Raw genomic sequence first — 16735 nt, 5'->3', positions numbered from 1 at the left:
CAAATCCAGATAAAAAGATACCACATAAAAAGAGAACTATAGGCCAGTATCCCTGATGAACACAGATGCAAAAATCCTCAACAAAATACTAGCAAACAGAGTCCAATAGTACATTAAAACAATCATTCACCGTGATCAATTGGTATTCCCAAGACACAAGGGTGGTTTTGTACTCACAAATCAGTCAACATGAGATATCACATCAATAGAGAAAGCATTAAAACCATATGATCCTTTCAGTAAATGCAGAAAAAGCATTTTCAAAGAATATCTGATTATGATAAAAACAAAGTACAGTGGCTCAGTTGCTTAAGCATCCAACTTTGGCTCAGGTCACGATCTCATGACTTGTGAGTTCAAGTTCCATATCAGGCCCTGCACTGACTGCTCAGACCCTGGAGCCTGCTTCAGATTCTGTGTCTCCCTCTGTCTCCCCCTCCCCTGCTCACACTGTCTCTCAAAAGTAAACATTTAAAAAAAATAAAAAACAAAAAACAAAACAAAGTACAATATATGATCATGGTAAAAACCCTCAACAAAGTAGGGTTAGAGGGAACATATGTCAACATAATAAATGCCATATATGAAAATCCACAGTGAACATCATCAGGAAAAACTGAGAGCTTCCTCCCTTCCTCCCCCAAGATCAGGAAGAAGACAAGATGACAGTGGACACACTGTCATCACTTTTATTCAGCATGGTAATGGAAGTCCTAGTCATAGCTGTTAAACAGAAAAAAGAAATAAAAGGCATCCATATTGGTAAGGAAGAAGTTAGACTTTCACTATTTGCAGATGATATGATACTCTATATAGAAAACATTAGATTCCACCAAAAACTACTGATAAATAAATTCAGGAAAGTCACAAGACACAAAATCAGTGTACAGAAATATGTTGCATTTCTGTACACTAATAATGAAACAGCAGAAAGAGAAATTAGGAAAACAATCCCATTTACAATTTGCCCCCCAAATAATAAGATACCCAGGAATAAATTTAACCAAGGGGGGTGAAAGACTTGTACTCTGAAAACTATAAAATATATATTTTTTGATGAAAGAAATTAAAGATGACACAAAGAAATGGAAAGACCTTCCATGTTCATGGATTGGAAGAAGAAATATTGTTAAAATGTGTATACTACTCAAAGCAATCTACACATTTAATGCAAACCCTACCAAAATACTGACAGCATTTTTCACAGAGCCAGAACAATCCTAAAATTTATATGTAACCACAAAAGACCCCAGATTGCCTAAGCAACTTTGAAAAAGAAAAGCAAAGATGGAGGCATCACAATTCTGGACTTCAAGCCATATTACAAACCTGTAGTGATCAAAATAGTATGGTACTGGCACAGAAATAGAAACATAGATTAATGGAAAAGAATAGAAAACCCATAAATGAATGCAAAACTATATGGCCAATTAATCTTCAGCAAAGCAGGAAAGAATACCCAATGAGAAAAAGACAGTCTCTAACAAATAGTTGGGAAAATTGGTTGACTATATACCAAAGAGTGAAACTGGACCACTTTCTTACACCGTACACAGAAAGAAGTTCAAAATGGATTAAAGACCTAAATGTGAAGACTGAAACCACAAAAATCCTAGAAGTGAGTACAGGCAGTAAAGTTCCTTTTTTAAAAAAATTCTGTTTTCTTAATGTTTATTTATTTTTGAAAGAGAGAGTGAGTGAGCAAGCGAGTGAGCAGGGGTGGGTTAGAGAGAGGAGATACAGAATCTGAATCAGGCTCCAGGCTTTGAACTGTCAGCACAGAGCCCAATGCAGGGCTCAAACCCATGAATTGCGAGATCATGACCTGAGCTGAAGTCAGATGCTCAACCCACTGAGCCACCCAGGTGCCCCCAGGCAGTAAGGTTTCTAACATTGGTCGTAGCAGCAAAAGTAAACTATTGAGACTACATCAAAATAAAAAAAACTTATACACAGTGAAGGAAACAGTCAACAAAACTATAAGGCAGTTTATAGAATGGAAGAAGATATTTGCAAATGACCTATCCTATAAAGGATTAGTATCCAAAATATATAAAGATCTCCTACAACTAACCGCCCCCCCAATAATCCAATTTAGAAATGCACACAGAAGAAGTGAACAGACATTTCTCCTAAGATATCGGAGAGCTAACAGACACACGAAAAGATGTTCAACATTACTCATCCTCAGGAAAATGCAAATCAAAACTCCAGTGAGATATCACCTCACAGCTGTCAGAATGGCTAAAATAAAAAACACAAGAAACAGCAAGTCTTGGTGAGGATGCTAAAGAAAAAGGAACCCTCTTGCATTGTTGGTGGGAATGCAAACTGGTGGAGCCACTCTTAAAAACAGCGTGGAGGGGCACCTGGGTGGCTCAGTCGGTTGAGCGTCTGACTTTGGCTCAGGTCATGATCTCGCAGTTTGTGGGTTCAAGCCCTGCGTCAGGCTCTGTACTGACAGCTAGTTCAGAGCCTGGAGCCTGTTTCAGATCCTGTATCTCCCTCTCTCTCTAACCCTCCCCTGCTCACTCTCTCTCTCTCAAAAATAAATAAAACATTAAAAAAAAAACAGCGTGGAACTTCCTCAAGAAATTAAAAGTGAACTATGCTATGATCCAGTAATCACACTACTGGATATTTACCCAAAAAATACAAAACCACTAATTCAAAGGGATATATGCAGCATTATTTATAATAACCAAATTATGGAAGCAGCCCAAGAGTCCATCAATAGATGAATAGATAAAGAAGAGGCGGTAATATACAATGGAATATTATTCAGCCTTAAAAAGTAATCTTGCCATTTGCAACAACATGGGTGGAGCTAGAGATTATAATGCTTGGTAAAATAAGTCAGAGAAATATAAATACCATATGATTTTAAGAAACAAGCAATATGCAGAATTTAAGAAACTAGCAAAGGGAAAAGAGAGAGAGAAGCAAGAAACAGACTCTTATTGATAGAGAACAAATAGATGGTTACCAGAGGGGAGGTGGGTTGGGGGATGGGTAAAATAGGTTGAGGAGGCTTAAGGAGTACACTTGTTATGATGAACACCAGGTGATGTATGGAATTGTTGAATGACTGTATTGTACACCTGAAACTAAAATAACACTGTATGTTAATTATACTGGAATTAGAATGAGAAAAATTACCTAAAAAAGTTAGAATTTATGCTTGCAGGTGATTTGCCATTTGAATTTTGCTTACTGAATATGAACATCAGAATGCGTCTATAAGGACCACAGAACATGTAAAGTCTAGGTCTTCAGTGGAATTTGTTATAGGAAATGTTTTAGTTTTTAAAGCATATTCTCTTTATATAATTCTTATAGATAGTAAAGATTTGAGGGAATTTTTATGCCATAATTATGCCATATTTATAATTAATTACATAAATAACACTAATTATAGAAAATTAGAAAATTAAGGGTAGTATGTATCTTTTATCCAACGCAACTGACTTTTTTATTTTTTATTTAATTAATTAATTATTTATTTATTTTTATATAGTTTATTACCAAGTTGGTTTCCATATAACACCAGTGCTCTTCCCCACACGTGCCCCTCTCTATGACCATCACCCCGCCTTCCCCTTCCCCGCTCCTTCTTCAGCCCTCAGTTTGTGCTCAGCATTCAAAAGTCTCTCATGATTTACCTATCTTTTTAAATGTACATTTTTTTCTTAAAATGGTATTTCTAAGTTTTAATTAATCTTGTATTTGAAACGTTTTCACGATGATCAAAGCTTTAGTGTCTCTAGGTACATGGTTTCTGGGCCCTTCTAGTTGTAAGGTGGGGTATCCCATGCTTTGAGTGGGAACCAGATGATGATGCAGGGCTTAGATGGGCCTCCTTCCCTGGGCCCCCCATTTATAATATAATATGAAAAGTGAAATGCCACCAATGTCCGATGTATCATACAGGGCTGGAAATTAGTTCCAAGGAGCAGATTAAAATAAAAACTAGAACTTCAACAGAAGCAGCTCCCTCCTGACTCCCATCAAGGGCACATTTAAAAAAATTTTTATCATAGAAAATCTAAAATATGTACAAAGATTGAGTGACTGCTATGAAGAACTCCTTCCACATATCCATTACCAGGCTCCACCAGTCACCAAGGCCTACTCATGACCTCTCTTGTTTCCCTCACATCGTTTGCTACTCCCAAATTATTTAAGCTAATATCAAACAGCATATTTCACTTGTTGCTATTTAACAGGTGTCTCTAAAAATAGGGTCATACTGACCATAATTTTCAGTCAGTTGACAAGTTTGTTGATTGCTTTATAATTTTTTAAAGCAGTATATTCAGAAACCTAGCTGTATTTGTTTGATATGTCTATTAAGTCTCTCTTAATCTATAGTCTTCTCTTTTTTATTCTTCTGCTTTGCAGTTTATTTGTTGAAACAGTTTGTCCTGTAGAGTGTCCTGCAGTCTCTATTTGACTGATGGTGTTCCCAGCTGGTGCTTAATCCTTTGTCCCAAAGATTTTACTCTCACCAGTTCTGCTCAACATCATACTGACAATTCTAGCTGGGGTATTTAGGCAAGAAAATGAAATAAGAGGCATATATATTGGAAAGAAAGAAGGAAAGCTATCTCTTTGAGCAGATGACATGATCTAGAAAATCCTAAGGAAACAAATAAAAATATATTGGTACAAATGAATGAGTTTAGCAAGGTTGCAGGATATAAGATCAATATACAGAAATTGAGTTTTTATTAGCTGCAATGAATGATCCAAAAGTGAAATTAAGAAAATATTCCACTTAGAATCAAAAATAATGAAATACTTAGGAATTAATTTCCAAAAGAGATACAGAGTTATGTTCTAAAAATTAGAAAACATTGTTGAAAGAAATAAAAGGAGACCTAAAAATGAAAAGATATCTCGTGTCCATCCATGGCTTGGAAGACTTAATGTTAAGATGGCAATACTTCCCAAATTCATATATAGACTTATTTCAATCCCCACTAAAATTTCAGTTGTCTTCTTTGTGGAGATTGACAAACTGATCCTAAAATCCAGATGGAAACACACAGACCAAAAATCTTTATGTATGTATGTTCATATGTATGTATTTATAGAGGGGCAGAGAGAGAATCCCAAGCAGGTTCCACACATAGCACAAAGCCCAAAGCAGGGCTTGATCTCATGATTGTGAGATCATGACCAGAATCAAAATCAAGAGTCAACGCTTAACCAACTGAGCCATCCAGGTGCCGCCAGACCAGAAATCATTAAAACATCCTTGGAAAAAGAATAGTGTGGAATCTGCTTGGGATTCTGTCTGTCTCCCTTTCTCTGTGCCCCTCCCATGCATGCTCTGTCTCTCAAAATAAATAAATAAACATAAAAAAAAGAACAAAGTTGAAGGACTCACCCTCCCCAATTTCAAAACTCACTTTGAAACTGCAGTGTTCAAGACAGTGTGGTACTTGTTTAAGGATACACATATAGAACAATGGAATAGAATTGAGAGTCCAGAAATAAACCCTTACATTTACAGTCAATTGATTTCCCCCCAATTATTTTGAGATTGTGGTAAAATACATATAATATAAATTGCATTCATTTTGTGCCATGATTACCACTATCTATCTCTAGAACTCTTTCCATCTTACAAAACTGAACCTCTGTATCCATTAAACACTAACTCCCCATTCTCCTCTCCTTCAGGCCCAGGACAGCTACCATTCTGCTTTCTGTTTCTATGAATTTGATATTCTAGGTATCTCATATAAGTGAAATCATACAGTATTAGCCTTTTTATGACTGGCTTACTATCTTCAGGGTTCATCCATGTTGGAGCATATGTCGGAATCTCTTTCCTTTTTAAGGATCTATAAATAACATTCCATTGTATGTATGTATCACATTTTGTTCATCCATTCATCGGTCTATAGACACTTGGATTGCTTCTGCCTTTTAGCTACTGTGAATAATACTTTTATGAACATGAGTATACAAATATCTCTTCAAGACCCTGCTTTCAATTTATTTTGGTATATACCTAGAAGTGGAATTGCTGGATCATATGAAAATTCTATGTTTAACTTTTTGAGGATTCATTATATTGTTTTCCACAGTAGTGATGCCATTTTACTTTCCTACCAGCAGTGCACAAGAGTTCCAGTTTCTCCACATCCTCACCTGCACTTGAACTTGTTGTTTTCCTTTTTTTTTTTTTTCTTTTTTTTTTGGTAGTAACCCATTTTAATGTATGGGAGATGGTGTGGGTTTTTTTTGTTGTTGTTTTGTTTTAATTAACATTATTTCCCTACTGTGTTGTATGTAAGTGATGAATCACTAAATTCTACTCCTGAAACCAATATTGCACTGTATGTTAACTAACTAAAATTTAAAGAAATATTTAAAAAACCATTATTTCCCTAATGATGAGTGATGTTGAGCATCTTTTCATGTGTGTATTGGCTGGCCATCTTCTCTGAAGAAATGTCTGTTTAAGTCCTTTGCCCATTTCTGAATTGAGTTGTTTGTTTTTATTGTTATTGTTGACTTTTGGGATTTCTCTATTCTGGATATTAATCCCTTATCAGATAAGAGATTTACTAATATTTTCCTCCAGGTTGCTTTTTCATTTTGTTGACAGTATCCTTTGATGCAGAAAAGTTTTAACTTTCATGAAGTCCAGTTTCATTTTTGGTCACCTGTGCTTTTGGTGGCGTATGTAGTCAGTTGCTTTTTTTTTTTTTTTTTTTAGAAAAGAGTACCAAAATAACTCAATAGAGAAAAAATATTATTTTTGATAAATGGTGCTAGAATGGTTGGAAGTCCACATGCAGATGAATGAAGCTGGATCCCTGCCTCATACTCCATATAAAATTAAGTCAAAGTGGATCAAAGACCTAAATGTAAGAGCTAAAACCGTAACACTCTTGAAGAATATGGGTAAATCTTCATGATTTTGGCAATAGATTCTTAGAAACGACATCAAAATCACAACCAATAAAAAGAAAAATAGATGAATTGGACAAGAGTTAAAACTTTTGTCATCAAAGGACATTATGAAGAAAGTGAAAAGACAAAATGGGAGAGAATAATTGTAAATCATAAATCTGATTAGGGTCTAGTATTCAGAATGTATTAAGAACTCTTACAATAATAACAAAGAGACAGACAACCCAATTTAAAAATGGGCAAACGACTTGAACAGAATTTTCCCAAAGAAGGTATACAAATGATCAAAAAGCATGTGAAAAGATAATCAGCATCAGTGGTTATCAGAAAATTTAAATCAAAACCAGGAGATAGCACTTCATACCCAGTAGAGTGGCTATGCTTATAAAGACAGAGAACAAATGTTGGCTAGGATATGGAGAAATAGGAACCCTCATATACTGCTGGGAGAAAGTTAAGTGTTAGAATCACTTTGGAGAATAGTTTGGCAGTTACTCAAAAAGTTAAGCATAGAATTTACCATGTAACCAAGCAATTTCACTCCAAGGTTTATTTCCAAGAAAAATGAAGACATATATCCACTATAAAATTGTACTTGAATGTTCATAGCAGCATTATTCATAATAGCCCAAAAGCAGAACCAGCCTAAATATTCCTCAGCTGATAAGTGGATACACAAAATGTGGAGTAGTCTTCCAGTGACAAGCTACTCAGTGATCAACAGTACTGATATATGCTCCAACATGGATCAATCCTGAAACCATTATTCTAATTGAAAGAAGCTAGATACAAAAGACCATATGTGGTTTGTTTCTATTTAAATGAAATGACCAGAAAAGGCAAATCTATAGAGACATAAAGTAGAAAAGTGTTGCCAAGGCCTGAGGGAATAGGGAAACTGGGAGTGATTGCTAGTGAGTATCGGGTTTGTTTTTGGAGTGGTGAAGTTCTGGAATTAATGGTGGTTGCACAATTTTGTAAATATGCTAAAAACCATTGAATTGTTGCCTTCAAAGGGTGAATTTGTATGGTATGTGAATTATATCTCAATTAAAAAAAACAGGTTAAAGGTGCTTTATCATGCTTTTTCTGTCTTCAGTTCTGAAGCTCACTTGAGCAAGATTGTAGACTTTCTGTCAGTTAGCTACTATTTGTGCCTCTTTTGAAGACTTCCAAACTCAAGACAAAATTTGCCTTACTAGGCTGAGATGTGGCTACAGCATTCAAGGGTAAAAACATAAAAGAACAAGACATCTTTCCTCCCACATAGCCTGCCTTTTTGTAGTATGCTGGTCTCTGACTTTAGTAGGTGTTTTGTGAATAAGGTTTTACAGTCAGATAAATTTGGAAAATTTAGTTAAACACGTTGCTTAACTTGGAGCCAGTGTGTATTACTGTATAAATTCTGCCTCCCCTGAATATCCAAAATATCTTTGGTGGAACACATTCCCTGAAATTGTTGTGGGAATTAAGTCAATATTTTGAAATTTTACTCTGAATCAGATCATGTTTGTGTTAATACTATTCACTTTACTTAATAGACACTAAACTGTTTCCTTATAACTTTGGTATTTTTATGTTCTTAATACTTTGCTTCCACCCTTTGTAATTAATCAGATTCTTAAAGTATAGTCCAGGGGCTCCAAAACCTTTTCAGTGGGTCTGGTAGGTCAGAACTGTTTGTTCTTACTCTGTCACAGGTATATGGTGAAGCTTTCCGGAGATATTTGTGTCTTATCTCAACAGATTGAATGCTAAGAGAGAAAGTTTATTAAACAGATTTGTAGAAATGTAAAACACTGCTGCTCTTCTCAGTAACTTGTTTTTGTTTTAAAAACTGTATATTTGATTAAACTGTGTTGTTTATGTTAATGTTTTAAATTCGTTTTAAAACGAATTCATATAGGCTTAAACATTTATCTGTTTTAAATTTCTAACTTGATAAATACTATTCCAAAATAGAATAGCTCTTGGGGGTCCTCCTGAAACCAAAAAGTTTTAAAACCACTCATTAAGATAATTAATATGAGCCATTTGTGAAGTTTAACACACTAGAGGCAGATTAATGGAACAATTATCCACCTATCATAACTGATAGGTAGAACATTCAGGTACGCATTCCAGAAAGGTTTCAAGTCAGCTGAAGAAGCTGTGACTTTGTTGCTTTCTTTCTGATTTTTAACATTTTGTACGTGTTTCAAAAGAATGTAGTTGGGATGCCATAGGAAAGGTGGTTTTAGGTGTTGGTTTAAAAAGATGTCACAGAGGACTTCTGAGGAATATGACAGTGTGAGGACCCTAAGCACACCTCATCCCATAGATACCTACCTAATACCCACATCAGTGTAAGTAACCCAGAAAATGACCTGAAGACTGGCAGAACGGACTCTCCACAGCTAAATGTAGAGAAGAGGCCACATCCAAGGGCGATTAATAAATTTAAGCAGTTAAATAATTAGTAAATAAATAAGTCACATAAATATCATTAGACCATATACAATTAGAGAATTATTGAAACCACTAATTTTGTTTTTAGACTACATGTTATTATCTGTTCGTTATGCATGGGTCAATAATATGGCAATAAATATCTTTGGATGTTAAACCATGTCTCATTTGGTTTATTAATTCTTTTTTTAAAGTTTATTTATTTTGGGAGGTGGGGAAGGGGCAGAGAGCAAGGGAGAGAGAGAAAATCCCACACAGGTTCCGTACTGTCAGGTCGGAGCCAGATGCAGGGCTTGAAGTCATGAACTATCATATCATGACCTGATCTGAAACCAAGAATTGGGACACTTAACCAACTGAACCACCCAGGCTCCCCTGATTATTAATTCTTAAGTAGTTTGGCAGCTTTTGAAATACCTGGAAACTTTCATTTTCATAAATGCCAGATTTTAACATTGGATTTTCAAGTCTAAACGAAAGCAAACTTTGTAAACCTTTGATAGAAACTCACAAGATTTATTATCTTTCCACCTGTAGTGTGAGGAAGATAGATACTAAGTACTATTAAAATGTTGCCTCTGTTTGTATTCACAGCTGGGGCTGGACTTGGAAGAACTGGAGGAAATAGAAGAGGATGCTGGCCTCGGGAATGGAGGCCTGGGGAGGCTGGCAGGTAACCCTGGCACCTGGCTGGCGCACAGTCTCTCCTGATGTGGTGCCCTTGGCCGCTGCTCACATGGCAAGGCTGAGGTCAGCCGTGCTCCCAACAGCAGGTTGTCAGGGTAGATTGGCCCCTCCAAGTGGATGGGAGCATGTGTTTCATCCAGGTTGAAAAAAATGCAAAATTTTATGTTTTTCCTTCACATGAGGGATACTTCCTAATTATTGTGAAAACCAGCCTTGACAGTTTTTGGTAGCTGGTCCTGGGAAGGGTTTCCAGTATACAGACCACTTTCCACAGCCACTAATTAGGAGAAAGATGGATAGACACATATGTGCACACATATACACATACATATATGCATGTGCACACACATTCGTACATTCACATGTATGCACATATACATGCGCACACACAGCAGCTCAGCTGGTATGCTATTCCTGCTTTACTGTAGTAAACAGATTGCCCTGAAATAGCAGAGTCATTCCTTTTAGAATATTGCTCCCTTGGACCATTCTGTTTAATAGTCTTGTTAAACAGTCTGTTTATTCAGTCTTGTTTTTCCTGTTTGAGACGTTTGGTTTGGTTTGGTCTGGTAGCTTTTTAGGGCAGAGGGAACTGAATGAAGAACTTAGAAGTGGAGGGGTACCTGATTGTCTAAGAAGAGCATGTGACTCTTTAATCTCAGGGTTGTGAGTTTGAGCCCCTCATTGGGTATAGAAATTACTATTATAAACTTAAAAAAAAAAGAACTTAGAAGTGGAAATAGCTGTCACAGTGAGATTTGATATTGCTGTGTGCTTCAAGGCCCTTGGAACAGAAATAAGTTTTGTGCTCCCCTTGTGCATGGGGGATGGGAGGTGGGCTCAGGCTCCTACCACTTTACATTACTGCCTCTCTTGGGAGCTGTCATTTTGTAAAGGGATCAAACACCCTAAAGTTTATTCGAGCTTGTGCATGTGCCTACGTCTTCAAATGTTAAGTTAAATTCTTCAGAAACTATAAGTGCAGCATATATTTCTCCCAAACAAAACAGCACATGGATTTATATAAGGAAACAGCTTGCAAGGCCTGCCCCATCTCCACCTGTTGTGAAAAGCCTGTATGTCCCCAATGTCTACTCTCAGATACAGGGCTCTGTCTTAGTTTATGGTGGTGAGATCACCCCAGACAATAAGCTGTAGCTTACTTTCCACACAGACCCAATGATGGCATCCCAGCCAGAGGTAGCCTGCATCTCTGACGGAGCTCCTGGGGCATCAGTCCTCTGTGGCTCCCTTCCACCTTGATAGCATTCTGCTGATCATAGCCATCTTCCCAGTCACCTTCACGGCTCAGGTGGCTACCTAACCTCCCCTCCTACCGTAAGGCTGGTGACTTGTCAGGCAGCATGGTCACATCCCTGCTGTAATACCATCTGCTCTCTTCAGGGGTTCAGGGTGTCTGCAGGCCTTCCATAGTCTGGTTCCTATTGCCTTCCTGCTCACCTTTCCTGCCACTTCTCCGGTGCCACTGGCCTTGCCCATGGACTGGTGTGACCTTCTCTAGGGACTGTTCCCAAGGACTCCTCTCACCTGTGTAGATGTAGGTACCCCCAGCCTACTGTAACTTGATGTGTCCTGGGGCCCTCCTGTGAGAATGCTTTCTTCAGAACAAGATCTTACATTTGTAAGATCCTCTAATTCCTAACCCTCAGCACAGGGTCTGATAACAGGGGTTGGGGCATGCTTGGTGAATTGAGCAAGTATTTTATTTATTGATGTTTTTTGTGGACTATTTTCCCTCCTATTTAATCCAGAAGTTTAATAAGGCTACTTTCTGGGTCTTTATTTAAAACACTGGTCTTTTTCAAGGCATTTTGTTTGAAACAGAAACTCAGGTTAATGTGCTGCTGCAGCCACCTTCCCGGGCCTTGGGTGTTTGAGTTCTGATATGGTAAAATGTCCATTCCCAGCACCATCCCTGTGCCTCCTTCACTAGCGTGTAGAGCTATTTCATGGTGTTACCCCACTATCCAAACAGCATGAGGAAGTAGAAGGGGGGCGCGGCGGGGAGGCCTTCAGCCTGCGTGAGCCTCTCTAAGACAAAGCTAGGAGTGGGGGGCTTTGTGTTGAATGGTGTGCCAAGTTAGATGGGTTCTTCACTTTTGCCCTTCCCATCTCCCCATATCCCCCACACTGACATCCTTTTGGCCCAGACCATGGCTTTCAAGGTGAAGGGATTGAGGGAGGGCTCCGTTTTCCTTTCATGAAATCTGAAGCTGACAAGTTATCACTGAATCACCCTCTGGCATCTAGAAGCCAGTGTCCCAGTACCTACTTAGGGATACTTAAGGTATACCCTACAGGGGTGTCTTGGACCTTTTTTCCAGTGGAGCTCGAAGCTGCTAATTATCTTTGATGCCAAGATATTCTTTGTGTTTGGAATTTTCAGCCTGCTTCCTTGACTCAATGGCTACGTTGGGCCTGGCAGCATATGGCTATGGAATCCGCTATGAGTTTGGGATTTTTAACCAGAAGATTGTCAACGGCTGGCAGGTGGGTGAAACTTGGTTCATTCACTTGTCTCCAACTCTCATGATCGCAAGAAAACAAACAGGTACTTTCAATTCAGTTTTTTATATGTTAAAAAAATTTTTTTTAATGTTTTTTGTTTGTCTCTCTATGTTTTGAGAGACAGAGAGAGATAGCATGAGCAGGGGAGGGTCAGAGAGAGAGGGAGATACAAAATCCGAAGCAGGCTCCAGGCTATGAGCTAGCTGTCAGCACAGAGCCCAATGCGGGGCTCGAACCCATGAACCGTGAGATCATGACCTGAACTGAAGTCAGACACTTAACTAACTGAGCCGCCCAGGTGCCCCCAGTTTTTTATATATTAAATCCCTTCCTGGAGAGATTGTCTGCCTGTCCTGGGCAAGGCTGAGTTAGGATAGGTCAGGGCTATCCTATGAGCTCCGTGCTTCCCTTAGAACTCTGAGGGCTGCCAGAGACCCATCTTCTGTGTGAGCCTGGGAAGCGTTTTAGGTGGGACCCAGGGCCCAGCTGGCCTTACAGGAGTTGCCAGGTGCTATGTGCTGGTTTCCTGTTGTACCTCAGCATGGAATAAAGGTGGGCCTCTCTCGTTCACCCTCAGTGGAATGGTTGACCCAGAGTAGTTAGAAGGAGAGTTACTGTAGGGTTTGTTCCCACCATCTGCCTTCACACCCTGACACCACTGAGGAGACCATGTCTTGGGGTGTAGAGGCCAGCCTCTGCAAAGCAAAGGGCCTTGAGGAAGAGTGGGCTTGGATTCTGAAGCATCAAATCACAGCTAAGTGAGGTGGCCAAGACCACATTGGTGGAAAGAGTATAACCTCACAGTGTATCCTCAACATCCCACACTGGGCAAAAAGATCATTTCCCCTCATTCAAAACTTTAAAATGGGGGAACCTGGGTGGCTCAGTTTGTTAAGCATCCAACTCTTGGTTTTGGCTCAGGTCATGATCTCATGGTTTGTGAGTTCAAGCCCCAGTGCACTGAGCTGATAGCTCAGAGCCTGCTTGGGATTCTCTCTCTCCCTCTCTATGCCGCTCTCCTGCTCATGCATTCGTGTGCATGCTGTTTCTCTCTCTCTCAAAATAAATAAATAAACTTAAAAAAAAAAAAGACTTTAAAATGGAAGGCATGGCTATTCCACTTAATTGGAGAATAGTTTATGTATGTAATATAACTTGGCTCCTAAAAGTGACAGATAAAGGACTGTGGTTGGGATTAAGGTTTGTAACAGGAGAGTAGTACCAAACATGAACAGATGGATGCCTGGGGTGATGAAAAGTTACTGTATCTTGATGAAGCCGGGTCACAGGTACATGCAGTTGCCAGAACTCAAGAGTATCCTTAAGGTTTGCACATTTTGCTGTCTATATATTAATCTAAAAAATAAACACAGGGTGAACTGTACTTAATGATGTGCATGCTGAAATGTTCGTGGAGAAGTATACAGATGTCTGCAGCTGACTTTGAAATGCATCAAGAAATTAATGGGTCGATGGATGGATATGCGATAAATCAAGTATAACAACATGTTAACAATTATGGAACCTAAGTGGAAGGTGCGTGGGTGTTCACTGCCAATTCTCTTAACACTTCTTTATGTTTGAAAGCACTCATAATAAAAAGTTGGTAAAGAAAAGTATGGCTAACACTAAAAGAAAACTTAAAACAGATTTGTATCTATTGCTTAATTTGTAGAAATACTCTCTCCAACCTTAAAGAGAACTCCGTTTTTCCTTCTGGTACATTCTGGGTAGTTTCATGCATAGTTCCTTATGTGTGTATGTCTGTCAGAGGCACCCCAGCCCTTGTACTCCTGTGTCCTTTGACCCATTCCAGGTCCTTACAGTTGATGCAGTGTATTTTCATAAGACAGAAATTCTGAGGCCCCTCCTTACCTACTTGATGTTATGGTTAAAGGCAGGAAGGGTTTTTTGTTGTTGTTGTTGTTTGTCCTTTCTTCTGTGTTCTCTTTCCATATATTATTGCCATCTTGCAAAAACAGTTTAAAGACAGTTGTGGGATAATAGGTGAGTCATAAACTCAGCTTCTTCCCACCCTGTTTTTCCCAGTCAGTTTTTAATGGACTTTAGCTGTAGCAGAATTAAATGTGGGCAGAGGTCAGACAGCAGTGTTGACCATGGGGGCAGGGAGGAGGGTCCAGAAAGGAGACCCTCCTGCCTCTTATACTTGAGGAGATGCTGCTTCTGCGAACAACTCATGGAATTACGTTGCAGGAGATGGCCAGTCTTTGGTGTTGGAAAATCTTACTAATGTACAAGGACATGGCACCTGGTCAAAAAGCAGGACTAGTCCCATGATGAATAGCTACTCACACCAGACAGAAAAGGCCATCCAGAAGTACTATGGAGAGACACATATTGAAGCAATAACCTCAGCCACATCACCTCCCTAAAACTGCAACCAAATATTCTCCTTTTACTTCTGTGTAAGAACCATTAAGAAAAAAGCCCAGAGTGCCTGACTGGCTCAGTTGGTAGAGCATGGATCATGAGCTCAAGCCTCACATTGGATACAGGGCTTACTAAAAAAAAAAAAAAAGAGAGACAAACAAAAATTTTTTAAAACCTTCAAAGTAACATATAGGCACACTTTGTTCTGTTGCACTTGGGTTTATTGTGCTTCACACATAATGCATTTTTTATAAAATGAAGCAACTCTGCTTCAAGTAAGTTTGTTGGCCCTCATATTTTCAACAGTATGTGCTCACTCTATGTCATTTTGGTAATTCTCACAATATTGCAGACTTTATTACATTCTGGTGATCTGTCATCTGTAATTATAACTTGCTGAAAGTTCAGATGATGGTTAGCATTTTTTAGCAATATTTTTAAATTAGGTATGTACATTGGTTTTTAAAAAGTTAATTATTTTGAGAGCATGTGCAAATGGGGGGTGGGCAGTGGAAGAGGGAGAGAGAGAATCCCAAGCAGGCTGTATGCCCAGCGTAGGGCCCCACACAGGGCTTGATCTTACAACTGTGAGATCATGACCTGAGCCAAAGATCAAGAGTCAGATGCTCAACTGAGTGAGCCACCCAAGTGCCCCTGGGCATGTTGTTTTTTAAGGCATAATGCTGTTGCACACTTAATAGACTACAGAATAGTATAAACAAAACTTTCACATGCCCTGGGAAACCAAAAAATTCATTTGACTGTCTCTGTTGCTAAATTGGCTTTATTGTAGCAGTCTGGAGCCAAACCTGCAGTATCGCTGAGGTATGCCTGTACCTGGGGTTGTTTGTTAAATTTGAAGAAGAAAGACTTACTTAAATTTTAATTTATATTTATAATTCTTTATTCATTGCCTACCAAATTAGTCTATTCCAAATGCTCAAAAACTCAAGGATTGTTAGAGTCTGTGGGGCTACTTTTAATTTAATTGGTGGGATTCTTTTTTGTGTATTTACTGATTTCAGATGCCACCAAGTGCAGTTTTTGGAAAATTAGCTGCTTTAAGGAAGACCTGGCAGAAAAGCAATGTCTTCCAGTTGTGTGTGTCCAGGCATTCATGCTACAAAGGTAGCTTGGCCCCTGGAAACTGTGAACTTGTGGTGTCATTTTCAAAGTGGTGGACTTCCAGTGATTCTTTTTTTTAAAAAATATAATAGCTTTATTTAGTTATCAAGTATTTTTTAATATATTTGCAAAGTTGGGCAGCCATAACCACTATCTATTTCCAGAACGTTTTCATCACCCCAAAAAGAAATCTAGCATGGACTTGCCATCAAACCCAGCACCTGACAATCGTTAATCTACCTGCTGTTTTTGTGCAGGTAGATTTGGTTGTTCTAGACATTTGCTATGAATGGAGCCATACATTACATGGGCCTCTTTGACTCAGCATGTTTTCAGGGTTCATCCATGTTGTAGCATGCAGCAGGACTTCATTCCTTTTTATTGCTGAATTCAGGTGGTTCTTAATGTCTTTTTACTTTAATGCACTTTTCTGGATTTTATCTGAGTTTGTTTCTTTAATAGGCCAACATGTTAATTTTTAAACACAAGGCCTTGACTGGAACTGGAAATCTTTTCCTTGTAAATAGGAATGCTTGGTGGTGTTGGCATCTCAACAGCTTGGTCATTGTGGTGGAGGAAGGGGACGGCCCTATGCCCAGGATTGTCTCCCCACTGCCCCTTGTGA

At 38.7% G+C, this 16735-nt stretch overlaps 1 protein-coding gene across 2 annotated transcripts in view; it reads left to right on the top strand.

Moving 5' to 3' along the window:
- Positions 1-16735, top strand: part of PYGB (glycogen phosphorylase B) — a 58700-nt gene that overhangs the window by 19534 nt on the left and 22431 nt on the right. The window contains exons 3-4 of one of the 2 annotated variants that reach the window (XM_029919324.1): positions 9973-10051; positions 12473-12576. In XM_029919324.1, the coding sequence (XP_029775184.1) occupies positions 9973-10051; positions 12473-12576 (183 nt within the window). Of the gene's footprint in view, positions 1-9972; positions 10052-12472; positions 12577-14021; positions 14131-16735 lie in introns of those variants that run through there. The other variant, XM_029919325.1, reaches the window with a different exon arrangement.

The sequence above is a fragment of the Suricata suricatta genome, chromosome 12 (assembly GCF_006229205.1).
Source record: "Suricata suricatta isolate VVHF042 chromosome 12, meerkat_22Aug2017_6uvM2_HiC, whole genome shotgun sequence".
Classification (NCBI taxonomy): domain Eukaryota; kingdom Metazoa; phylum Chordata; class Mammalia; order Carnivora; family Herpestidae; genus Suricata; species Suricata suricatta.
The sequence above is the reverse complement of the archived record's forward strand: the minus strand, read 5'-3'. Positions and strand labels throughout refer to the sequence as shown.